The sequence below is a fragment of the Musca vetustissima genome, unplaced genomic scaffold (genome assembly GCF_032173495.1).
Source record: "Musca vetustissima isolate MV318-11 ecotype Yass unplaced genomic scaffold, APGP_CSIRO_Mvet_v1 utg1735, whole genome shotgun sequence".
NCBI classification, from domain to species: Eukaryota; Metazoa; Arthropoda; class Insecta; order Diptera; family Muscidae; genus Musca; species Musca vetustissima.
In genome coordinates this window covers 1-26730 of record NW_026887582.1, presented here as the reverse complement: position 1 = coordinate 26730, position 26730 = coordinate 1, and the positions used below count along the sequence as shown (strand labels likewise).

The window sequence follows — 26730 nt, the reverse complement described above, 5'->3', positions numbered from 1 at the left end:
TCCGGATACAGCAATGGACTCAACTCGTATCGAGAGCGCATTGTCCCCGGAACCCTAAACAGGTGTCCCTCCTGCCAGCAAAGCCCTCACGACACACACCATTTATTCAATTGTCCGTCCGAGCCTACGAGTCTATTGCCCATAGACTTATGGCTAAAGCCAATAGAGGTGGCACAATTTCTCCGGCTACCCTCTTCAAATCCGAATTCCTAATTAATTAATTAATATATTTTCCTTTTCCTTCCGTTTTCTTCTATCAACATTTTTCAGGAAAGAACTTTCGTCAACAGCCAACCTGTTACAACAACAACATCTTTGATAATATAAGCATTATGGAAATAGCTAAATTATGGAAATATATCCACCTGACGTGCCGTTCTTTCGAATTTGTATTACTTTTCCGATTTTCCACAAAGACGGGTAGGAGATGTCAAAAATATATTATTAATTAAATGCAAGACATGGACGGCAACATAAAGAAAAATAAGACGAAGAAATTTAAGGGTGTATCCATCAGATCCCACAGCCTTAGACTTAATAAAGAATGCATCACTCATCTCAAGATAAGTTACTAAGCGAAAACCAAAGCTACCGTCCAGGAAATCAGTTAGACCGCCCGAAGCTGGTACTTGCGCAGAGGAAACATATTATTAAGAACATTAACATTTTCTTCAACCACCTCACTATTTTTTCCTAAACCAAAAACATTCAATAACGTCCATAATTCTTTGCTTGATTTTCCATTAAACATATTACAATGAGCTACTGACTTAGCTTCACGAACTACTCTCTTTGCTTCGTTCCGATGCCTACAGAAAGTTCTACAGTTGTCAGGCAATGGATTTTCTAAATATGCCCGCCAAGCAAGATCACGCAACGATATACGATATTTAATGTTCTGGGAATTTGATGGCGGATATTTTCATATTCCCCAGATAGAAGAAACTCATAAGACGTTTATCCTCTCACATAAGACATGAATATTAGGACCGGGCGCCATCATTGAAGGTTTCAGGATCTACGTGAACGAGAACGAAAATTCCAATAGATTTCTACAATTTTCAATAGATGGCTTTTCCTCTGTTGTTATGATATCAGATTTTATTTAAATTTTATACACACATTTTCGCGGTTTGGCGTGTTTATTCTTAAAATGCCTCTGTTATGCTTGATTCCCCCTAGATATGTTTTCATAAACTATTTTGTTAAAATGTATTTTGTCGATTCTTTACAGTTTCTATGTCTTTGGTATAAAGGCAATAAGGAATATTTAAGCCGAGTTTGGGGCCGAAATAAAGACATTTTATGTGAGGATATGTCTCTCCATAAAAAAAAAAAACATTAACAATTATAGAAAAACCACATAGCCGCTTAACAGTGAATAACTCTAATAAAAATTATCAAAGAACAATATTTTTTTTCAAATTTATCGTGTGCATGATCTGAAGGACGAAATAAAGGAGAAGAAGCATATTTATAAAATAATTGACCACTTTGGGAAATAACAAATCGAAATTAAATAAAAAGGCACACAATTATGTTGTGAAATAATAAACTGCTAATTAATTTAATCGAAGGTTTCTTCCCATTATTCGTTGTGTCTTTGACATTGTTCAATGCGATTGTTTGCCGTCATAAAAATGTTCTTTTAATTTGTTGAAGTTGTTGCACCTAATTGCATCAGAACAATAAACAGTTAGGGGTTTCCTAAACCCTTTCCAGACGAAAATTCGAACCAAGGTTATTCCAAAGAACCTTTTCTCTACAGATGGCTTTTCACTTTTCCATCCTTTTCCCACTAATAAATAGTTGTTTTTATAAAAAACAACTGGGATTACGCCTGACTATTTTTCAATAACATACTACAAATGTTATCCCAAATAACTCGCCAACACTACTGAAGATGTAGACGCAGGTACAGTCAAAGTAGTTTGCATGAATTTTGTATCGGAATGGAAAGGAGAATTTTTATAATTTGCACATAAATTTTTGTTTATATGTATTATTTTTTCCTTGTAAAAATGACACACTTGTCATTAAAATCCCCGTAGAAAACAATTTTGTTAGAAGAATAGGAAATGAAAATTGGCACAGGATGTACTAAAATATACCTTCAAATTGATGTACAAATTATAAAAATCTGTCTTTTCTCGACAAAAAATGCATGCAAACTACTTTCTTAAGTTTGTTTCTAATTTGTGTGCCGCCACTGTATGTACTAGATTTCCATTCATGTAAGTAAGAATGACTACTGCCATGGTACAATAACAAGAGGTAAGCTCATGGAAAAATACAAAACAAAAATAAATATATTTTCAAATTCAGTTGTAATTAAAATTCAACATTTCAGCATTTGAAAAGAAAAGAAAAAAGCGAACAAAATCTTGATTTTCCGTTCATTTTTCATATAATAAAAAAACAACTTGTTGGATATGTTTTTTATATGTAAATAGGCAACATTTTTATTAATTTCGTCAACTAATTCTACGTTTATTATTGTGTCATGACTATTGCCACAACAAATGTTGTTATTTGTATACAATACTTACATATATTTCCGTTTATATTTTAAGGCACTTGGAAATATTTACTTTATTCACAAAAATTTTCAAAACGTACGACTTTGGAATTTTTTTACTCGTACCTGGGAAAATGCTGAAGGAAGAGATATTTATTCAGGCAACATAGAAACTGTATCTAGTAAGGAGAAGTCCAAATTTCCGCAACATTTCTTTCCTGAGGTTTGTAGATCTATTAAAATTATAACAACTTATTAACATTTTATTTGCAGTGTAAATGGTCCAGGAAGGGATACATGCGTACTCGTTGGAATATTAATGATACAGTGTTTGATCTAGTCAACATACACCTTTTTCATGATGCTTCAAATTTAGCTGCATCCGAGGAGTTCCCATCAGTTTATTGTAGAACAAGAAGAAGAGCATTAGTGCATACAATTGAAAGGTTGGTTGTATCTTCTAATTGATTATAACAATTACAAAAAATATAAAAAATTTTGTCACTTGCACTATTCTAATTAGGTTTCACCTGGATGAAGAAAATGGATTAGTCCCATTTTTTATATTTGGTGATTTTAATTTCAGATGTGATGCGTCAGGAGTTATCAAGGTAAGTTATAATATATTGTATAACTTTATACGTTTAAAAATTATATACCTTAAATCTCGCCAATCCGGATTACAGAGATTTTAGAATTTGTTAATTTTTTTATTAATTTAGAGATCATATAACTAGTTGTATGTTTTTATTAGCAAATAAAATGGTCCATTGCAAAAATATGAGATTTAAATAAAAAAGGGTACATTTTTTACTAAAATTGGTTACGTTTTACATGACCTCCCTACTGGAAAAAACACTGCACTGATAAGCAAAACATTCACTGCTCATAATTCTAAATGTTGGCTCGTGCCATACGACAATTCTTATACGAAAAAAAAACTTAAAAATTAATTTATCTTCATAATCCGGATTATATGGTCAAATAGAGACAAACAATCCAGATTATAGAATACACAATGAGTTGTGAAACACAGTCTGGAATATCAATGCTGGATTATCGAGATTTTACTGTATTCACACAAAATTTTAGACATTTACCACCCAAAAAGAGCAACTTAATTAACCCAGATAGGCCGAGTGTACTACATGAGTACATCTGTTATTTTAAAAATCCTGTTTGTCAATATTTCTAATGAGCTTGTTGACGCTCTGCAGACCATACAGCTTTGGTGACAGTTAAGTTTTCAGAGCCTTTCCATTCTAATTAAAAAATATATCCAACGATGGGAAATACAGCTGCGGTCAAAATAATAGCAGCGTAATGTATTCAAATATTCCCACTGAAGAAACCCATTTTCTTTTTTTGAAATCGCTTAAAGTTTTCTGGCAAAATTATAGTTAAAACATTACCAATTGCTTTGCTATCAATATTGTAATAATATCAAAAACTTTTGTATTTTGAAAATATTGTATTAAAATTGATTTATTGTATTCTTCTTAAATTACACTTTTCGAAGTTACAATTTTCAATTGGATTTAGATCCGGTGACTGCGAGGGCACTTCCGTAATATCTATATTGTTGTACTGAAACGACTGTTTTGTCAATCGTCTGCTCTGTTTTGGATTTTTGTTCTGTTGAAATTTGAATCCATTACATTTTGAATCCTATATCTTAGACGTGGACGTCTCAAATACTGTCGGCATCCAGTATCAACATATAAAAATATTTGGAATCGTCCGATCACAACATGTTTCTCCGTTTTCTAACTATTTCTATTATTTTGACCGCAACTGTACTTTAGAAAGCCAGTGAAAGATTTGCTTAGTTTTATATTCATTTCGATCTACCCTTCATATTTTTGTATAGTTTCCGGCCCATCGTTATTCTCAAGAATTTTGTGTGTCGCCTTCGTACCCATATGATTCGTACAAGATCGTGTCGTGAGAAATTATTAATGTCTTTTATACATTCCATAACAGTTTTAGATGTAATTTTGGAAGTTATTGCTTTTATGGCTTGTGTACTATCCGTTGTTGTTGTTGTAGCAACTGTCTACTAGAGAGACAGATGAGTGGGTTTAGAAGGGCAGTTAAAGAGATGCAGCGTATCGTGAGGTCCAAGTCCACATGCAGGGCTGTCAATTCGGGCCCAATGCGAATTGAGGCGGCTGCACCATCCTGATCTTAATTGGGCTAAAACCACTCTCGTTTGTCTAGGCAGCTGTCGCTATTCTGCTGCTATAGGTGATGTGTTGACTCCAAGTACTACATTCAAATGGTATTGGTCCATTGCCTGGGTCACTGCTTCCGTGTGAATGCTGTTAATTCATCCTTCGAAATTTGTGGTGGTACCTCCTCGGCTCGGAGGGCTCTAATACGACGAAGCACACTTTTTTTCGCCATGTCACTTTCGGGGTGCTCTATAACCTGCGGGTAAAAAAACTCGCGCACTTCTTCGGATCAGTCATCGTTACGTCGTTAAACGTGACAGCCGTTCTATCATCGTTCCTTCCGGGATTCGAGAGTGACTTAACCGTTGCCCATAATTTACTTGTTGCGGCTCCAATGTTGCAGAGCTTGTGCTCGCATATTAAGGATGATCCTTTCGCAACACGTTGTAACCATCGCAACGGTGCAAGCTACAGGTATCAGTCAGCTTGGTTTTCTGGATCGCGGCGACCATAATGTTATTCCGATTCATAAAGTCTACGATTTCGCTGATTTTATTTCGCAGTCCATCGAAGTTAAACTGCAAAAACGATGCATTTCCTGGCCGTTGTACAGCAACATGTGGTGTTAAATTCTGCGTCTGCAGTAGAGGAAACTGTGGGGTGTCTCATAATCCGACGACGACGAAGACTTTGACGACGATGTGGCAATCTCCATGTTGATATGGATATGTAACAAACGAAAAAATTTGGAATGGAAACGAAATGCCAATTAGAATTAAAAAGTTTAATTAATATTAGCAAAAATATTTTGTTTTTGCAAAATAGTCAGGCTTAATCCCAGTTTGTTGTTTTTATAAAAAACAACTATTTATTAGTGGGGAATGTATGGCATTGTCCGCCGAGGGGTAAGGCAGGGAAGACTATAGTTTCGGATCTCGCCACTGATCCTCATCAGTTCCCTTAGTTTTTTGTTGGGATATTCTCCCCAGAAGCTATTAATAGCTTCTTTGCTAAAAACCTTTCAAATCCAAATGTCTCTTGTGACAATTCGAAGTTCTTACGTTACCAGCGATACGACCCCAATGAGAAGTTCGTTTCGTTGGCGCCTGACTTCGTGGTCAACAAGGCATTTACAGACAACTACAATACATTTCCCACAATTCCAATTAGAGCAAAATTCACAAAAATTATTTCAAAACACTTTTAAACACTGTTACCACACAAACACAGATTGTATTGTTAGAAATTAAATTTTTTTTTAAACGAGCATGGAGCAAAACAATATTATTTAGCCATGGTACAATTATAAAAGGTAACAGCAAATCCCATCTGATTTGATTCCAACGTAATACTAGTGTCAATATGCATTTGACAAATTGTTTTTAAAAATCACCCAACAGGAAAATTGGGAACTTATTCAATTCGAAATTGTTCTTTATTAAATGTCCTCCCGTATTCAGTTTACTCAATCTGCCTGCTGGGATCGTTTGAGGAAACAAATCTTTCTTCAAGGAACAACTCGCTATTCCCAGCATATGCATATGTGTTACACATATATATGGCAATGGCTCAATTATAAGAGAGATGTGGAAGCGATAGAAATATAAATTTGATAGATTTTCATTCATTTTTTTCAATTTTTATTTTGAGGATTCGAAAATATTTCATTTTCAAAATAAAAATATTTTGATGATAATTTGTTTGTTTGTTTACATTTTTCTGTCAAAAGAGTTGACACTAGTAGAACATACAACAACAAATTCCCATGTGGTTGTTGTTGTAGCAGCCCTATTGCTTTTACACAATGGGCTGAGGCAAGGTAGATATACAAGGTAGCCGCATCGGCGAATTTCTACAACAAACATCGGTTATTGTATTTTGATATGTCAAAAATATTTTGCCAAAACAAACAGATTGACAAGATTTTTTTACACAAATTCTTGTAGAAAATGTTAATAAAAGTATTGCCAAAGTATTTGACATTTATTTGTCCAACAGCTGGGCCGATGCGGCTACCTTATTAAATATACCTTGGGCTGAGGTGACAGACGTTGGCCGAGTAAGGCTCGGGTCGTTTCGGATCGTAGACCCCTCTGTCGTGGAAACGCCATGTGGTTGTTGTATCGTTTGTTGTACAACAACACTTGCTGTTACCTTTTATTATTATACCATATTATTTAGCATTCACGACAGGGTTGCCAAGACTTTATCAAAATGTTCAAAATTAAAATCTTTTTGAAAGTAAATCGACAATTTGTCTACATTTTCACAGAATAACATTTTCGTTACTGCAAACGATTTTATGTGTAGACAAAATTGTCGATTGTCGGATCGTTATAAGTTACTGAATCGACCTACTGGAAAGCAATTAAGCGGGTAATGCGTTATTTAAAGGGCACGCTAGAAAAACATCTATTGAACACCAAGTCAGGTGACTTAGTTGGTTTTTGTGATGTTGATTAGACCGGCAACCTAGACGACATGGGACCAACTACAGACTATACAAGGAGCTGCAGTTGAATAAGTTCAATATAGTTAAGTTACACTGCGATAATAAGAGCGCAATTCAAATAGCGTGAAATAGTTCCTATTTTTAAGAACCAAACATGCTGATATAAGAATCAACTTTATTCGAGAAAATATGGAAGCTGGTCATAACGGTCAGGAGTATTTGGAAGCAGGAAATATGGTAGCTGACCTATTTAACTTGTTGTCAATTTGGTTTAATGTAAATTTTACTAGTTTAGTATTTGGAAGTATTTTATTTTCATTAAAAAGGCAATTTCTTAATCAGGGAGAGTGTTGTAATATATTATATAACCGAATATCCATTTAGGCAATTACATGATCACCAATTGAAGTTTATGTGATGCACCAAATAGTAGTATGTATCTATTCTGCTTCAATAAAATTGACCATAGTTCTTAAGCAATTGTCAAACCAACCACTCGTTTTCTTTTGGACTCTCATGACTTTTTCTCAAAAACGTTTTCAAATAGTAGGAATGAGTGAGCTTTTTCCATTTAATTATGTAAAAAGGTTACGAAATGCAAAAATTAAATATACCCAAAACAAAAAATGTAGAAATTTGAATAACCCAAAGTCACACAACTTATAAACAAAATGAGATATATCGATAAATATTTGATATTTTTTGTCTGTTCCCGTACTGCAAGAATCTACTACTTTTAACTACGAACGAATATTCCTTATAATATCGAAGAAAATAGTAAAATCTATTAGATTCTTGCAGTACGGGCACAGACCATTTATAAACGATTGTCTTGTATATTCAAAATAAAACAAACACCAAATATCGATAAGAAAAAGTTTTAATGTATATTTTTTCTTTCAAGTTTATCGTGTGCTTGAGAGATAAAATATCGAAATTAACTGATTTTTGCCATCATAAAATTGCAATCTGTTGTAAGTTGTTGCACCAAATTGCATAATAACAATAAGCAGCTGTTTCACATGCTGTTGTATGTTGCCACATTTTCAAACTTTAATTTTTTTAATTACAAAACAGTTTTACAGCGGATTCTTGATATTTCACATTTATGTTGTTATAAAGTTTAAATAACAATAAACTGTAAACATTTTTTTTATAAAAACCCAATAAATTGTTGATATAGCATTGTTGCTATTTTCTTAATAGAAAGTCGATTTTAGTCAAGTTCAATTCTATTTACACTCGTTGTTGGCAATTCTTCTGTTAAAATTAATGAAATTAGAAATATTTTAGAAGGCAACTTTTTGGATATTGTTGGTGTCAGTGAGACATGGCTTAAGCCTCATATGAGTTATAATGTGGCTGATATGCACGGTTATTATTGTTATAGGAATGATCGTCCTAATGGTAGAGGTGGTGGCGTTGCTTTGTATATTTCCAAGCATTTAAAGCATAAAGTTGTGTCCGATAGTACAAATGATGTATCAGTTGAAAGTATATTTTTAGAAATACAGATACGAGGGTTCAAATATTTAGTAGGGACAATCTATCTTCCTCATAGTGATATTAATGCATTTGAGAGGGAATTTTCCGATCTTGTTCTTAGATATGATAATGTTATTTTAATGGGGGATTTCAATAACAATCTGTTCGACATTCGTAATTCGTATAATGTTAGGTCTGTATGCTCCAGTATGAACCTTACTGTTGTACATAATTCTATCCCCACTCATTATGATGTCTTTCATAAGTCAACTTCTTTATTGGATTATTTTTTATTGTCGTCGCCGAATTTAGTACAGCAATCTAATCAGTTTCAATGTCCAGGAATATCGCACCATTCCTTTATTTTTGTTTCTATTGAAGTTGATTTCAGTGTTGTTCCCCAATGGTGCATTCCCTGATGTTATGCAAAGTGCTATATCGTTTGCTATCTCTACAATGAACAATTGGATGTCCCTCAATAAATTAACGGTAAATCCAAATAGAACGAAAGTATTAAAGTTTGGTCCCCGTGATGGGGTTGAAGTGATAGTCAAGTTCGGTAACATTGAAATTGAATTTGTGGAGAGCATTAGATGTCTTGGTGTTGTACTGGACAGGGAATTGTTGTTTGAGTCTCATGTTAACTTGTTGGTTTCTAAGATAAATTACATGTTGAGGAAGCTTTATAGTTCTGAGCTTTGTCTTGTTGTTGAAATGAGGAAATACATTGTGAAAATGTTAAATATGCCATTAATCTTATACTGCACTGAAGTTTTTTCAGGGACATTTGGTTATGTTATCAGGAAGCTGCAGATCGCTTTTAATAGAGTGATGAGGTATATATACTCATTAAAGCGTTGGCAACATGTTACCCCATTTGTCATATACTTCCTCGGCTGTACTTTGGCTGATTTCATTAGACTTCGGTCCATGCTGCTTTTTAATAAAGGTTATAGAAAGCAAGATAAGTTGTTTTTCATAAATGAATTTCGTTTTTCTAGATCTCTAAGGATACAGAACAGAAGGAAGTCAGAAGTAATTTGTCAGCTGATGGTATTTCTGCATAGTTCCAGATTCCATTTTAGATATTTTAATGACCCTAGAATAATTTTTCAAAATAAGTGGCTGTAAATAGGAATTCGGGGATCTTAGTGAGTAAAAAACGTAACTTCGCCAAAAAAATATGAACCCCATTTTTGATATGATGAAGGTCTTAGTCGAATATTCCAATTTTTGACATTTCGATTTCTTAGAGTATTATAAAGCCCCTGACAGACTGCCTTCAAATATTTTGAACGCGCAAAATATTCGAACTTAACGGCGTATTTTAAAAGAAATTGTTTATTATTTTCATTAAATGTTAAAACAATAGCAAATTTAATTCTATATATTAAACAATTGGTTTCCATTTATTACATTTTGACGCAGGAATTAACTGAAAATCTCACCGCCCACCGTGTCCAGAGTACCAAAAATGACAACACCAAAATTTATTATAGGAATTCTGACGGAGACAACATATTGACCATTGGTAAAAAGGAATTCAGTCATGCTGATCACCAATTAAAGTTTAAGGAACCGTGGGTAAGACTGTGTATAATACAAATTGTCTAATCATGTTTGCATAACCACCATTTATTTTAGTTAAAAAAATTTGATCGTGAATTGGAACCTTTGCAAGATTTTCTACATGAATTTGAGATTGATTTCCCTCCTTCATATCCGTACATGGAGGATCCAGAATTGCCAACAAATTTCATGTTTACACGCTGCCCATCATGGTGCGACCGAATACTGATGAACCCAGAAGCGCGTCTAATTATAGATGAAGATCTATCTCCAAATACGTACAATATAGTTGGAGAAAATGTCTGTATGGGCGATCACAAGGTATATTTCCTTAATGGAATTTATAGGCATTTAAATTAGTAAAAAATTCGAAGTATAGTCAAAACATACAGCCTGTTCCTCTAATACCATGTTCTGACGATCACTCGAACAACGTAGTTCGCTCTCAAAATTACCTACATGAATTACTACATTTTCTCAGAATTTTCTTTTTCAAAATTGTTGTTTCTTTTTTTATACCGAAATCTCTACTTACTTGTGTATATTACCTATTAATTTAAGGGGACCCCCCCCCCCATACTCGGGGTCAATTTTTTTTTATTTAACTTGAGTCTACTCTAATTCAAGAATGTCCCTACAAAATTTCAAGAACTCTTGAAGATATAGCCGATTTATTATGTCAGCATCAAGTGACGGCTAAAGGGCTTCTCAAACTTTAAACGGGTTTTTCTCTTTGTGAATGGCGGGCACTATAACTCAAAAAATAATGACCCAATCGATTCCAAATTTTTACACGTTTCTCTGTGAGTGTATAGCTATCGTATGAAGTAGGATAAAGCCAATCGGTGAAGATCTTCCTTACTTTTTAACTTGGTTTTTGGTAAAAAATCTGAGATTTTCCAAAAATATTTTTTCAAAGGTCCGCCATTTTGTTAATTTTAGAGCGAAGTCAATAATTCTAGTTCATACGAGAGACAGGCATGTGCTATTTCTAACACCGTTGGAAATTTCGGATTCCGATGTTCCAGTGGGGAGTTATCATGGCCGCCATCAAAAATATGGACTTTTCTTTAAATACAAAAAACAATAACAAAAATAGTTTGTAAATTATTTTTCTTCTCTTTTAAATCTTCAAATATATATGTGCAAAGTTACAACACAAGCATTGGGCTGGTAAATCAATACCAACACAAGCATTGGTATTGATTTACCAGCCCATTGAAAATCTTAAAAAATTAAAATCGTGAATCCCTTAAATAAAAAAAATTATTCTCTTTCTCCTGAATGTAGTAAGAACCTATAGATATATACTTTTCATGTTTTCTTTTTTTTTCTAAAAATGTTGTTGTTTTTAATATATTTTTATATTTTCTCAACTCATATGTCACATATCAAAAAACATGAGTATTTTTTTGTTTATCCCACATTTGTTTCTTGTTTTGTACGCTAATTAGACCGAAATGAATTTTTTTCACAGTAAATTTATGTTTGCAACAGCGTATTTTTTCATTTTGTACTACCGTACATTTTCATTTTGTAGGACATAAATCCCCGGTCAAACACCACAAACCCGTATGCAATCTGCCAATAGACTACGCAACAGAAGCCAGGCTTTTGTAGAAAACTAATGGACAAATTCTAATACAAGCTATATAACACAATTTCCTTGATTTTGAGGGAAACAGGGGATTTAGGGCAGATTTCCTTTTCCTTAACAATCTCCTTTTGGTATTAAATCGATCATAAGAACACACATTTACATATGTATATTTGCAATCTGGAACCCAAGTTGTACTTGCGGCAAATATGTGGAACAAATCAGCGGCCGGATTTAGAACTGATTTAAACTCACGCTTCCTTGTCGTCACTTGGGGCATTAACAAATATTCCGTCCCTATAAATTCATTATTATTGCAAACAAAAAAACAATATTTTAAATTGAAGTGAAACGTTGACAAATATTTTTGACAATTTATTTACAAACAATAAAGAAAAAAGTTTCAAACCATATGATTGTCACTTACACCTTATTAAATACACCTTGTGGGGAACTAAGTAATTACTTCATAATTAAGGGTCGAACAACGAATGTGAGAGCGAACAACGCTCGTCTGTACATGTCATTAATAAGGTGTAAGTGACAATCATATGGTTTCAAACTTTTTTCTTTTTTGTTTGTAAAGTAAATTGCCAAAAACATTTTCAATAACATTTCGATATCAAAAAAGGTCTTTAAATTTAGGCTTTTTTAATAATAAAGATTCAAGAAAACTACATTCATAGAGGCTGGCGGAAAGGAAACCTAGGATTAAATCAATTATAACCCCGTTCGCCGATTGGTCCACATATTTTATGTTATGTGTGGAAATCTGTCCATAAATCCCAGCTACTCATAAAATCGAGGAGATTATGTTAGCCTATATTGGAATCGGCCCCTTGGTGCTTGTCACAATCCTCGGCGGAGGTTAAATACGCCTATGGAAAGATTTTATACGGTCAACACAATTTCCATGATTTAGTCTTTGACCGGGGATTTATATTCTTCAATTTTCTTTAAGAAGGCAAGATTTGAAGGCACTCCATAGAAAAAATAGATTGTAATTCACAATATAAGCAACATCACAAGGAGCCATGGGCTGCATGTGGGAAACTTAACATTAATCGCTACCAGGTCTTAAACATTATTTTTCACTAACCTAAAACCGCTAATAACCCAAGAATACACAAATTCATTATTTCTCAAAGAATAGTTCTTGACAAAAATAAATTTATAATTATTTTTGTTTATTTTTGTCAAAAACTTATTGTCAGCATGACAATTTAATTTCTATAACAACAATGTTGTTTTTGTAAAATATTTGTTGTTGTATCTGATGCATACACCTTATTAAATACACCTTGGAACTACGTACAAAAATCGGTGTTCGCTCAGAAAATTTTATATGGGGAACTAAGTAATTACTTCATAATTAAGGGTCGAACAACGAATGAGATAGCGAACAACGCTCGTCTGTACATGGTATAAGACGATCGAAAGCCTATTCGAACGAATGGTAGTCACTATGTGTTCATGTAACATGTAACATCGACAGGTTTTTGAGACAAAATAGCATTATTTCAAACCATTATTTTAACAAAATAGTAACAAGGTTTTCTTCGTAATATGTAAGGTGTATGTATTAAGCGACCCAGTAAGGCCAGCTTTACTTACTTAGCTGGCTTGTTACAGAACGGTTGTTCCATAAGCCGAGCTTAAAAAAGATTTCCAAGCGCGTCGGTCTTGTGCGCAATTCCACCAATTTGGAAGACCACGCTCCAAGATGTTGTTTTCTACTTTTTCTACTTAGACCATAGTAGCATCTGTTGGCCATCACAATCCTTCTCCGAATTTCAAAACTGATATTCGTTTTATTTGTGGCGGTACCAAGGTATATAAAGTCTTGATACCAAGTAAGGCCAGCTGGTAAATAAATTTTTGTCAAAATATTTTGAATTCGAAAAAATAAACCATCGTTAGCTTTGACAAAGAAATCGATATAATTTTCGATTTGTTTAAAAGGCTCGTATCTAAATTCGTGCTTATGCGATTTTATTGACCTCAAAACTTTCAATGCGTATAAAATATAAAGTGGAACATTTACTACATTGACAGTGCGTATTTTATACTTTTTTTTTTGCAAAGTAGAATGAATTAAAAAATGCGTTAAAAATAAGAAAGCAGCAGGAAATGATGGTTTACAAGCGGAAGCCGGTAACCCAGTTGCGCAGAACCGCAGCTGAGTTACTTCGACCTCATATCTTTTCAGCTTAGTAGAAAGAGAGATTGCCTCCAACTTGAAAGAAAGAATGGCATTGTTGTGAAGTTTCCCTAAAATGGCTTGGAAGATTGTAACAACTAGATAGAAATAACGCTGCTCGACATCTTATACAACCATAATGCAGAAAAGAATTCAAAATCAAGTAGAACACATACTTAGAGATAACAAGTTGGATGTAATCAATGGGCTAAGAAGAGCGAGAACAGCATTCTGCTGACTGCTATGTGTATGGGGAAGCTCACATACATCCAGGAAAAATAAATTAAATTCAAAATTTTGAAATTGTCTGGTTCTCAGTCTGTAAATATTTTAATTTCAAATTTAAGGAAGAAACAAATGTTGTTGTAAAAGATTGACTGTTGGTTAAAGTTCTTTCCTGAAAATATTGATAGAAAACGGAACAAGGAAAATGTATTAATTATTAATTAGGAATTCCGATTTGAAGAGGGTAGCCTGAGAAACTATGACATCTCTATTGGCTTTAGCCATAAGTCTATAGACAGTAGAAATGATATGAGGCTTGGACGGACAATTGAGTAGATGGTGTGTGTCGTGAGGGCAATGCGCTCTCGATACGTGTTGAATACATTGCTTTACGCAAATGTGACATCACTGCACTCTGTAATACGAAAACGTATAACAAACTCGTTGGTTAGGCGCAAATGTCTTGCGTTAACAAAATAACAAACGAAAAGGAAGCGAAACATGTCAGTAAGCAAAATTAAAGGTTTTATTTATATCTAAATTGTTAACTATTTTAAGGAAAAGCCAAAAAAGTTACAGACTCAGTTCCAAACTTTAGTAGATTTTTTTATGTTCGTTCCTGGTGTGTCGAATCATTAGTACCATCAATTGCCCCAATCACCTCAGGAATTCCACATGTATGGAAAAAGCCTCTTTTTATTTCAATTGCCGCAGTTGCTTCAAATTGTATGTCCTTGGGACAAAGTATCGCAAACTTCTTTAAAGCAACGCGACATAGATTGCTGTAATAATCCTAAAATTTGGTGTTGATGACCACCTTGTCCAAGTTGGACAATTCGGACAATATATTTAATCGATCTCAGAGTCTCCCCAAGTGATTTACTCAAAACTTTGCTCATCGTAATATTCCTCCCAAACTTAGATTAAGTTCAAATATGAGAAAAATCGGTCCACTCCTACTATTTGGAATTTTTAATTAAAAGGGAATTCGAATAAGTCACATTGGCTTCGTTTAAACGAGGTCAACAAACAAATCTGTAGACATGTTATTGTTTATTTGTAACTGCTAAGAAAAATTTAGCTTGCCGAAAATAAAATCGTATTTAATTATTGTTATTAATATAATATCTTTATTTTTTCATTGCAGCCTGTATTTTTACATATTTGCATCAAACCGAAGCAAGGTATATATAGATGTTGTAATTCTCATTATTTTAAGCCAAATGCCAACTTAATGCATCACATCCCAGGTGCCACTATCGATTGTGCTGCCTTCGGGAAGCATAACAAAGAAATCGCATGTTGTGAACGAGAAACATTTTATACCAATATTACACCTGTAGGAAACCTTTCCGAGGATAGAAAACTTGATGAAAATAAACCTGAACAACAATCAGGGACATCATCCCATACTATTAGGAACGTATGTAGCTACGATAACCTGAAATCTCAAGGAGGAAAATGTACAAGTAACGGTGATATGTTTTTGAAATCTCCAATTAGCATTAACATTATCGGCACAGACAATATATCGGTGTGCACATGTTATCAACTGTCGAATTCAACAGATGTAACTGAACCTAAATTAAATGATGTCGACGAAATATGCCCACAATGTAAAAATATCATTAAAAAACAGTCAAACGATCCCAGGTATCGATTAATTTCAAAACATTTAATGTTATCCAATAACATTATCGTCAATCGTATCGACTCACAACATTTAAGTACTTATTTTGATTATACTCAGAAATGTCTGGATCCATACACTCCAGAAAGCATTGAATCCCATTCACCATGCCCTGAATTGAACAGCTCCACATCAACTACAAACAATGGTGACGTTCTAGGCATCGAAAGCATAGAGTTATCATCATCAGAACAAAGTTTACTTGATGTGACCGTTAACAACTCTAAAATTGAGAAAAACGATTCGTGTCGAAGAACCGTTTGCCCCGAACAACTTAAAACACGTCTGGAAGATTTGCAAATATCGTCCTCATCTAAGGATAAAAAGTACTGCGATAGTGGCACTGCTGGTGATGTTGATGAAGTTGGTGAAAATTGTAGAACGAGCAATAATGACATCGAACAATATCCAAATAGTTGCTTGCATAAATGTTGCAATATTCACTAAAACGAACATTCACATATAATGACCTTACAGCTTTATTTTTATTTTCTGTTAATAAATATTATTTTCAACAATATTATTTTTTATTTTAATTTACAAGGCTAGTTATTTTGTATTACTGGCAATTCTCTTTTATATATACTTTATTTTATATATGTGTTTTTAATTTTAAGAAATTTTAACATGCTGGTCATTCGCATTTTACTCTGTTTCTACGCCTAATCGTTAATTTCAAATATTTTTGTTTGTTTTTATTATTCACATTTTTATTTTAAGTATTGAAATCTCCAATAACTTTGTTAAATAAGTAATCTCTTTGTAGTCCTAATGTGTATAATCTGCCTTTTAAATTATATGCAGCTGTAAAAAAAAATAATAGCACCTTTGACCTTGTTATTTTTGTTGGAAAAAAATATCAAATAAAACTATTACTAATATAAATTCTGTAAGTGGGACATACTTAGCAAATATTTTTATTTATAGTTATCGAACGTTTTTGGTTGATATAAAGTAGCATACTTGTGCTAATATTGTTTTAAATATATTTGTATACATTCAAGCAAAACATAAGAGATTGCTACTTTTCGGTTTTGTTATCCTAATTTACATTTTTGTTTTACTCAAAAGACTATTATTTCCTTGAATAAAAATTTTTAGTACAAAATACAAATCTTGTTTGTCTATTTCTGTATATATAAATATATTTTAGGTTCATCTAATCAGCCGGTTCAAATTCAAGTGGAAAAACTTCAAAAGATTATGAACGAATCTGTAAATGATGACGTAATTTGGGTCGAACAGAGTCATGTAGACGTTGACAAGATCTCAGAAATATCTTGTAAATCCCGGTATGTTAATCTACGTTCTATAACAAATATGGATGGTGATAACGAGGCTGGTGAAGTGTCGCATGCAGAGGAGGAAAATATAGAATTTTTCAATAAAGTGCATCCTATAACTATTGTAAAGGAAACCACTGTCTAACCTAATAGAAAATTTACATTAGAACGATTTTAAAATAATCATTTTAATTGCGATATAAGTGTTATGTGTCCAAATAAGTTGGAATAAAATTAGTAAAAATTTAAAGTGTATGTATTTTATTATATTCAAATACCAATATGGTCGTCTGTAAGAAATTACTCTGTTATGGATGTACAAAAAAGTATTGTAAAACTATCCATTTTAAATCGATTTTATAACAGAAACACGGAAATAGGTTGTAAAAAGAAGGATATATTCTGCAGTTGGGGACAAGTTTTCGAAAATGATGGTTGAAAAAAAGATTTGTGTTGCCATATTGTAATTTAAGTTGCAATTTGTGTTGCCCCATTGTAATTTAATTGTGTAATATTTTTCAATATTTTATTTATTGATTTTTTTATTAAAATGTTTGCTTTTTATTGTTATTTAAACTTTATAACAATACAAATGCGAAATATAAATAATCCGCTGTATAAAGACTTTGTAATTAAAAGAATATAAATTAAAGTTTAAAAATATGGCAACCGTAATACAAATTTCAACAATTTTTGAAGGATAATTATACACTCAGCCTTATGGCTAATGAGGGTGTATACACTTTGACACGGTGAAAATGTGCCTCATCGAGGTACCGTTATATAGGTGCTACCAGAAAAAGTTGACCTATAAGAACCCAATGTTCCAAATTTCAAAAAATTCGTTTGAAAAACGCGCTCAAGAAACCCCAAAATACCGAAAATGGGGGGACCCTTATATGGGAGCTATGCCTAAACGTGGACCAATATATCCCATCTTCGAACTTGAATAAGTATTGTGTCATAGAATAAGTATTGTGTAAATATTTTTCATAAAAATATTTATTACTTAGAGTAATTTCGGGTAATGTGGACCAGGCGTCTAATGTGGACCACCCCCCATATCTAAGAAAATACTTGAAATATGTCAATGCCGCCTTGATAAATGTTTTCCTAATTAGAGAAAATGTAGATCTGATTGTAAAAGTGTGATTTGAAATTTTTTTAGCACAATAGTTGAACGTTTTTGCAAAATAGTCTAACACTTTGTTTTTCTCGAATATAAAGAAGTTATGTGGCTTTCTAGTTTTCTTTAACAAAAATATACGTTTATCTGTAATTACAATCGGTGATTTTTAAATTTTTAGTCATTTTTGAAGCCGATAATTATTTTTAAATAAAAATATTCAATGTCGGGTAATGTGGACCACTTTAAAAATTGGGACCTTTTTATGAGGACGAGTAGGTATTCTATCCTCTGAAAACTCGATATGCGAAATTACAGGTGCTTCGGTTAATAATGAGGCAAGGACCTTCAAAATACCGCAAATGGGGCGGTACCCTTTAATGGGGACTATTCCAAAACATAAACCCGTATATTTTTGCATTCATTGTTACTCAAGAGTGCAATAAATTGAAATTTATCACAACCAAACCACAACCTACCTTTAACTTACTGATCCTCATTACCCACACATACTGGTCCACATTACCAGCCAAGTTATTTTTATTCGCAGTTTAGAGTTTTTTGAAATATAATGCAATAACATTTTTATAGACAAATATAAATATTGTTTGACCTGGAATATATTTAGCCAACAAATCTACTATGTCGTGAAAACAATTTGTTTTTATTTTTTACCGTTGTTACGCCCACAATATCAAAAGAAGAAAATGGTGGTCCACATTACACGAAGATACTCTATGTTGTTGTAGTCAGCTCCCTTTGAATTTATTAGCGAAAAATTTCGCACAAAATTTCATATCATATTCCTACTCCCCGTAATACAGAATACCTAATTTTTTCCCAAAGCGGATTTTTTCGCTTTCGAACTTCATTCAGAATAAGGCGAAAGCGAGAATGCGAAAAAAATTCACAGGAAAATGTTGTTCAGAATAAGTCGAAGGGGAAGAGCGAGTAAATTCACGTGGAATTGACATCCAAAATAAGGCTGCTTGTGATTTTTTGTATTCTCTCTTTCGTCGTATTTTAAAAATTTTCAAAAGTGAGAAAATTCACTATGTGAGAAAAATTGTTTATTCTGAATGGAAGGGAGGGGGGGAAATGTGGTGACAATTCGTGAGAAACTTTTCGCTAGTAAATGTAAAGGGAGCTGACTAAAAATTAAAATATTAAATATTGTTGTGAAAAATAAATAAAAAAATATATATTATTTCTAAATTGCGGCAGGTCACGTCATTTAACATATCGAGTTAATGATGTACGATTGTTCGCTATAATAGACCTCATGTTGTGTAAAAAATTCATATAAATGTCTCTTACACACTCAAATTGAGAATCTGTAGAAGTTCCTCTGTCCCATATAAAGTGTGAGTAAATTGAAAACTTAAAATGCATTTTCTGCGAAATCGCTTTTTTGAGTTATGCCTGTCTTGCAGCAAATGAACGATATCATCTTTGGAGGACCATTGAAATGGAATCTAACGAAATTAACTGCGTGAAGTTGTAGATATTTGAACTAAATTAAAACAACCCATACAGATACAATCTGACACAAAATATAATACACATTATTCTTGCCTCGATTTGGTACTTTGTGCACTAATTCGTCCTAAGCGGAAAAACTTTAGTTGTTTGGTACATCATTTTGATGAAATCGGATGAAAATATATATGGATGATATATCTAAAATTGAAACGTCTTCAATCCAATGCGCTATGCAATATTTCATGTAAAACGAACAGACATAGGCTCCTCCATTTGCACTATGTGCATAAAATGGGACTAAAGTATATATGTCGACCCCTCCGAACCATAGTATGCTAAGTCGACTTAGCATGTTTTAAAGTTCTTTACGTTTTTAGATATTACGTCCTTAATTTATATTCTCTGAAATTTTGTAACTGAAATTCTATCTTAATCGGACCAATATTGAAGGTTTGGTGCACTATTTACCTTAAATTGGACGAAACTATATATAAATTTGATATAGATCCAATTTCAATAGGGTTCGTCCTTGGACCAAATAAGTGACATGTACTAAATTTTATCCAAATCGGATCATAAATGCCACCTGTACTTTGTTCACAAAAATACATGGAATATGAACCCCTATTTTCAACCTTCTCTTTTTGTCAAGGATGCCATCGCGCGCGCATTCACAATACAAATGTCGACACCGACATTACACTGCATTAATAAATTAGAAATAGTAGTATCTTTCAGTTTATGATAATATATAAAAAAATTAATGTTACCTACCTTTAATACTTTATCCAATGTGTGTCTATTTTTAAATGCAATTTACTTATATTTTATAGCAAATAAAATTTTAGTCATTTATTTTCATCAAAATATATTTGTAATCAGTAATATATAAAAAATCTTCTTAATTCGACGTTTTTCATCACAATTTCTGAGACATTCGTTGATGAAAAGTATGCATAGAAAAAAGAACATATAGAGATTTTATAATGTACAAATAGAATTAAGAATAATACTTATTGCATGTATATTTGTTTCTTACGATGTTTTATTTCCTTTTTTAATGTATTTTTTCCATAACGAGCTAACGGCCGTAAGTCCTTATACCCGAAGGGACATAATTTGGCACCTATGGTGTATCAATAATAATTTAAGGAAGATTGATTTTTTTAAATTTTTAAAGAAAAGACCATGCTTAAAAATTGTTCGTAGTGGATCGTTATGACACCGTCCATGTCAGTATCGTGCTGGCGAAATGCGGACGTTAAAGTCTGAAATGAAATTATTAAAAACAGAACAAATGAGAATGAAACATTTCTTTACTCTATTTTTGCGTTAACTTTAAGAAAGTGTTTTTGTGGCCATATTGTTTTTGGTAATAATCGATTAATATATTTGACTTTTTTCTGATCGTTGTAGAGGCTACAATTATGACCCCAACAACACGAATTTTTACTCGATGAAGGGAATCTGGCCCAAGAATAAGCATGACTGTTTTGATGACAGATAAAAAATTACAAAATTTTTATTCTATTGCGTATATATAAACCCGAGATGTTGAATGTATATCCATGATAAGTTGCTGACCTTGAAATTTATCCCAATTATATTGATGTATATAGGGGGGATAGGGGAGTTAAACATAAATATTTAAGGGAGTATACGTATTTTGATATTTAGTATTACCATTACCGCCATTACCATTAATCTTATGTAATAATTTGTTACTCCATGTAAACATGATTCGGAAAATATGCCGCTGAGGAGCTGTTGACATCTAATGGGGTTATGGTCTTTTAATAATTATTCTATTCTATATTTTCTATTATATTAGAATATATAGAATGGTGGTTGTGGTCTTTTAATAGTAGTTGATTATCGATGAAATTTTTATTAATCTTTTAATATTCTACTGTAAGATATTGCTATTATTCATTAGGGGCAGAGATGGTCCGTAAGAAATAGTGACGTAAATGACATACATTTCCGAGGCATAATACATACGTCAGAAAAGTCGGAAACACACAAAAAACCATTAGGTTTTTGACAAAATAGCTTTACTCAAATCCATATCAAATTTGAAAATTTTGTTCTCCAAAAAGTTTAAAAGTTTTTATCAGTTCTAGGAATAGTCAGATATATGTAAAAATAATATATATTGTTGAAAATAACAGTATATTGTAATAACATTCAAATAAATGACGTTAACTACATTAATTACATTTTATACAGGTATATGACTTTTTCGACGTTTACACCTTTTTGACAATTGAAAACCTAAAAATTCGTCACACGGACCATCCCTGATTAGGGGAGAAAAAGGAGTGTTGAGTCTAGAGAAACTATTAATGAGCCCTCAAGAGTGTCTACAGTAACAGTATGAAGTTCTCTGCAAAAAACGTATGTGGTTGTAATCAGTATCAAAAGGGCTGCAGTACAAATTTCAAACGGGTCGGAAGTGTTCCTAAATATATATAATAAAAAAGTGGGGATATTTTCGAAACTTTCGAGCCAAATATCTCTGGAAGTACAGATTTCCCCCCGAAAAAAACGTATGTTTTTATAATCAGTTTCTGAAGGCCTACCTATCTCAAAAACCTTTTAATATGATTTTTTCTGAATAGCCGGCCTTCGGCCCTGGCTTTCATATACATACTTCTGCTGAACCACAACAATCCAGCTGAGTCTCTTAAGGCAAACAAATAAAAATTATTTTTAAAATTTTGCAACCCCATATTTCCTGAAGTACGAAGTTTTCTCCAAACAAATTAAATAGGTTGTTATCAGTATCAAAAGGATAATATGTAGTAAACATTGTAAACGTGATGGCAATGATGTAAGAGATATCCGTAAAATGCATTTAAGACTCAAAATGTTCTGAGAGGATTCCGTAAAGTGTATTTGTTCTCTAAAAATATACGTTAGTGCACCACTTATTTGCGAACACTGTACCACTTATTTGCGAACTTTAAATCACAAGAAAAGTAAATTCAATGGGAATACATTTAGATGTATTGTTTACTTTCGGGATAACCAGATATTTGGGCCATGGACTTATAAGTTACAGAAATAAACATTCGTCGCTGAGAAATGCTTGATTAGCATTTTCCCACAATAAATGACTGTAAGTGCATCGTCGACACATTTTGAAAAAGCACCACCATGAAATAAAAGACAAAACTAAAACTCGGCAGTCTTCCATCGAAACTCAAACTTAAAACAAGCAGCACCAACAAGTAAAGGAACTTCAGCAGCAACAACAACAATAACAACAACATTCAACAATCAACAATCAACGTTATTCTAATAATACTAATTTTAATAACTAATACTTAAGAAACAACAACAATTAATATTATTCTAATAATTTTAGTGAAACACTTAATACTTAATAAATAATAATTAAATAAAGATAATCAAGAAACTAAAACAAATAACTGGCGCCCAACGATCAATAGAATCCATGTAAGTAGAGTAATCATTCCTCAAGAAAAAAAAAACTTAAAAAAAGTGACCGAATTATGAACGCGGAACAAATCAAACAAATTGTGGATGCTGCTGTAAGTGCAGCACTCCAAGGACAGCGTGCCATTATAGACTCGGAAAATAAGGCGTTAAAAGATCAAATTAGTGAACTGACGAGGAAAATATGTGTTATGCAAACTCCGTCGTCATCCGTAGAGACGTACGAAGAAATTAAAATCACGAGCTCGATCGGTACGGATAACCTCGATGCTGTGAAATCTCTTTCAGAGTTTAATGGAACAAGAGAAAAGTACGTATCATGGCGGGCCGCAGCAAAAGCTGCACATAAGATTCATGAAAATACCGTGGGGACGGCAAGGTATTATCAGGCTGTTCTGATTATAAGAAATAAAATTGTTGGCAATGCTAATGACGTCTTAGTATCATTCAACACAGTTTTAAATTTTAAAGCAATAATTGCACGCCTTGATTTTACTTACGCTGATAAAAGACCCATATATTTAATCGAACAATAACTGTCCACATTAAGACAGGGGGAATTGTCAATTTCAGAATTTTATAGTGAAGTAGAAAAAAGAGTGGCTATGTTAGTGAATAAAACTACAATGACATACGGGGACAATACGCAACTGACTATTAACCTTAATACAAAATACAGACAAGATGGTCTGCGCATTTTTATTTCAGGATTAAAAAAACAACTTTGTGACATTCTGTTTTCGTCTCGTCCCGAGGACATGGCCACAGCATTGGCCCTCGCACAAGAAGTTGAGGCAAATCATCAACGATATGTTTTTGCAAATAGCTTCGCCAAGAGAAATGAGATGAAGGATAGCAAGAGTCAACCGTATAGACTTTCTTCGAAAACTCAAGGTACGGTGAATAATCAGCAAAAATCATAGACTCTGGTAGATTTTCTAATGGCAGAGATTGAACCATATTAAAGAAACTCGTTGCAATAATGAAACTTGCGATAGAAATAATGAAGTATTTGCAGATGAGAATAGGGAACTAGATGAGGACACTTATGAGGTGTTGGCATGTGAGGCTGACGAAGACATCGAAGAGCTTAATTTTTTAGGCAAGGGTCCCTGCTTCCTTGGATCCCAAGGGTGATTGCCGGCAAAACAAGAAAATTTTTAATATATACTGGCACCTCCAAAAACTACATTAAGCCATTCAACGGACTCCAGGGAGTGACATCAGTTAATCGACCATTTTTGGTAAAATCAATTCATAATACAAACATAATTAAGGAGAAAGTCCGAACAAACATATTTGGAATATTTACTGATTTTTTTGTTCTTCCTAGTTTGGAGACGTTTGATGGGATAATCGGACTCGACATTTTAAAAACTTTGAACGCATCAATAGACCTGGGAAAATCGAAAATTTTTTATGCAAATAACGTCGAACCACTTTACTATGATTCATGTAAAGATGTTAATTATTTAGAACTAAATTCTTTAGCAGTTCCATTAGGTATTAGAGGAAAATTTGATGATATGATTCAAAGAAATATTAAAGCATTTGCGGATCCTGACGAAGCACTTGCTTATAATACTAATGTAATTGCTAATATTAGAACTACTTATGAAGAGCCGGTTTACTCGAGGCTTTACCCCTACCCATTGGGTGTAAGTGATTTCGTCAAAAACGAAGTTGAGAATTTACTAGCCAACGGTATTATTAGACCGTCACGATCCCCTTACAACAACCCCATATGGGTGGTTGATAAAAAAGGAGTAGACGAATTTGGTTGCCCAAACAAACGTCTGGTTATTGACTTCCGTAAACTAAATGACAAAACCATTAGCGACAAATATCCTATACCAGACATAACAGAGATTTTGTCTAATTTAGGTGGGGCCAAGTATTTTACAACCCTAGACCTAAAATCCGGTTTCCATCAAATAGAGCTAGCTGAGCGGGACAGAGAAAAAACAGCATTCTCCGTGAGAAATGGAAAATACGAGTTTTGTCGTTTGCCATTTGGCTTAAAAAACGCACCTAGTATTTTTCAGCGTGCCATTGATGATGTTCTACGAGAGCATATCGGGAAGTGTTGTTTCGTCTATATTGATGATGTAATTATCTTCTCGACGTCCGAGGAAAATCATATTCGGGATGTGGAATCAGTTCTAAAAAGTCTTTTAGAGGCAAATATGAAAGTTTCAGCGGAAAAATCGAAATTTTTCAGACAGAACAGAATATCTCGGATTTATGGTAACAACAAATGGCATAACAACCTGTGCTGATAAAGTAAATGCTATGACAAATTTTCCACAACCCACAACGTTACGTGGGGTTCGTTCTTTCTTAGGTTTAGCAGGGTACTACAGATGTTTTATTAAGGATTTTGCAAAAATCGCAAGACCTTTAAGTAGTATTCTAAGAGGAGAATTTGGCAATGTCTCTGCGTCTCAGTCAAAGAAAATAAAAATTACTCTGAACGATGAACAAATCCATGCATTTAATGCATTAAAAAATATCTTGATATCGGAAGATTAATAACACATCTTCCGATATCAAGATATTTTTTAACTATCCTGATTTCAAAAAACCATTTGACTTGACAACTGACGCTTCTTCGCACGCTATCGGAGCTGTTTTATCCCAGGGTAGAAGACCGATTACAATGATATCGCGGACACTGTCTGATGCCGAAGAGAATTATGCTACAAACGAACGTGAACTTCTTGCAATAGTTGGGGCTTTAAAAACTCTCCGGAACTACTTGTATGGCGTTCAAGACATTCGTGTTTTTACCGATCACAAACCTTTAACATTTGCTGTATCCGATAAAAATCCTAACAATAGGATTAGGCATTTGAAGGCTTTCGTGGATGAATGCAATGCCAAGGTCTTTTATAAGCCAGGCAAAGATAATGTTGTAGCAGACGCTCTTTCCAGGCAGCAAATTAACAACTTGAGCGACAATTCCAGTGTTATAACCGAAGCAACAGTTCACAGTGAAGCTTCATTTACAAACACAATATTATCGGTAGACAAACCTGTAAATTGTTTTCGGAATCAAATCATAATTGAGGAAGGAACTGTAAAAGGTGTGAAATGTTATATCATGTTTGAGAAACTCGATATTTTATTACCTTTGAAAATGACAGAGACTTATTTGAGATGTTGCAACAAGTTGTGAAGCCAGATGTTGTAAACGCAATTCATTGCGATCTACCAACGTTGGCAAGAATTCAACATAAGTTAATTGAGCTTTTCCCAGGCGTTAAATTCAGATATTCGAAATCATTTGTCACCGATATGATCAAAAAGAAATCATTGCGACAGAACACAACAGAGCACACAGAGCTGCGCAAGAAAATATTAAACATATTTTAGAGGATTATTTTTTTTTCCAAAAATGGGTAAAAAAGCCAAAGAATTCGTAACAAACTGCCGAATTTGTTTGCAATCAAAATATAATCGACAAC

General features: G+C 33.3%; 1 protein-coding gene across 1 annotated transcript in view; it reads left to right on the top strand.

Annotated features, from left to right (window-relative positions):
- Positions 1-17338, top strand: part of LOC133335167 (inositol polyphosphate-5-phosphatase A) — a 34344-nt gene extending 17006 nt beyond the window's left edge. The window contains exons 3-9 of the mRNA XM_061543472.1: positions 2574-2741; positions 2792-2964; positions 3042-3129; positions 10058-10213; positions 10274-10519; positions 15368-15404; positions 17064-17338. Coding sequence (XP_061399456.1) covers positions 2574-2741; positions 2792-2964; positions 3042-3129; positions 10058-10213; positions 10274-10519; positions 15368-15404; positions 17064-17338 — 1143 coding nt within the window. The remainder of the gene's footprint in view (positions 1-2573; positions 2742-2791; positions 2965-3041; positions 3130-10057; positions 10214-10273; positions 10520-15367; positions 15405-17063) is intronic.
- The last annotated feature ends 9392 nt before the right edge of the window (positions 17339-26730 follow it).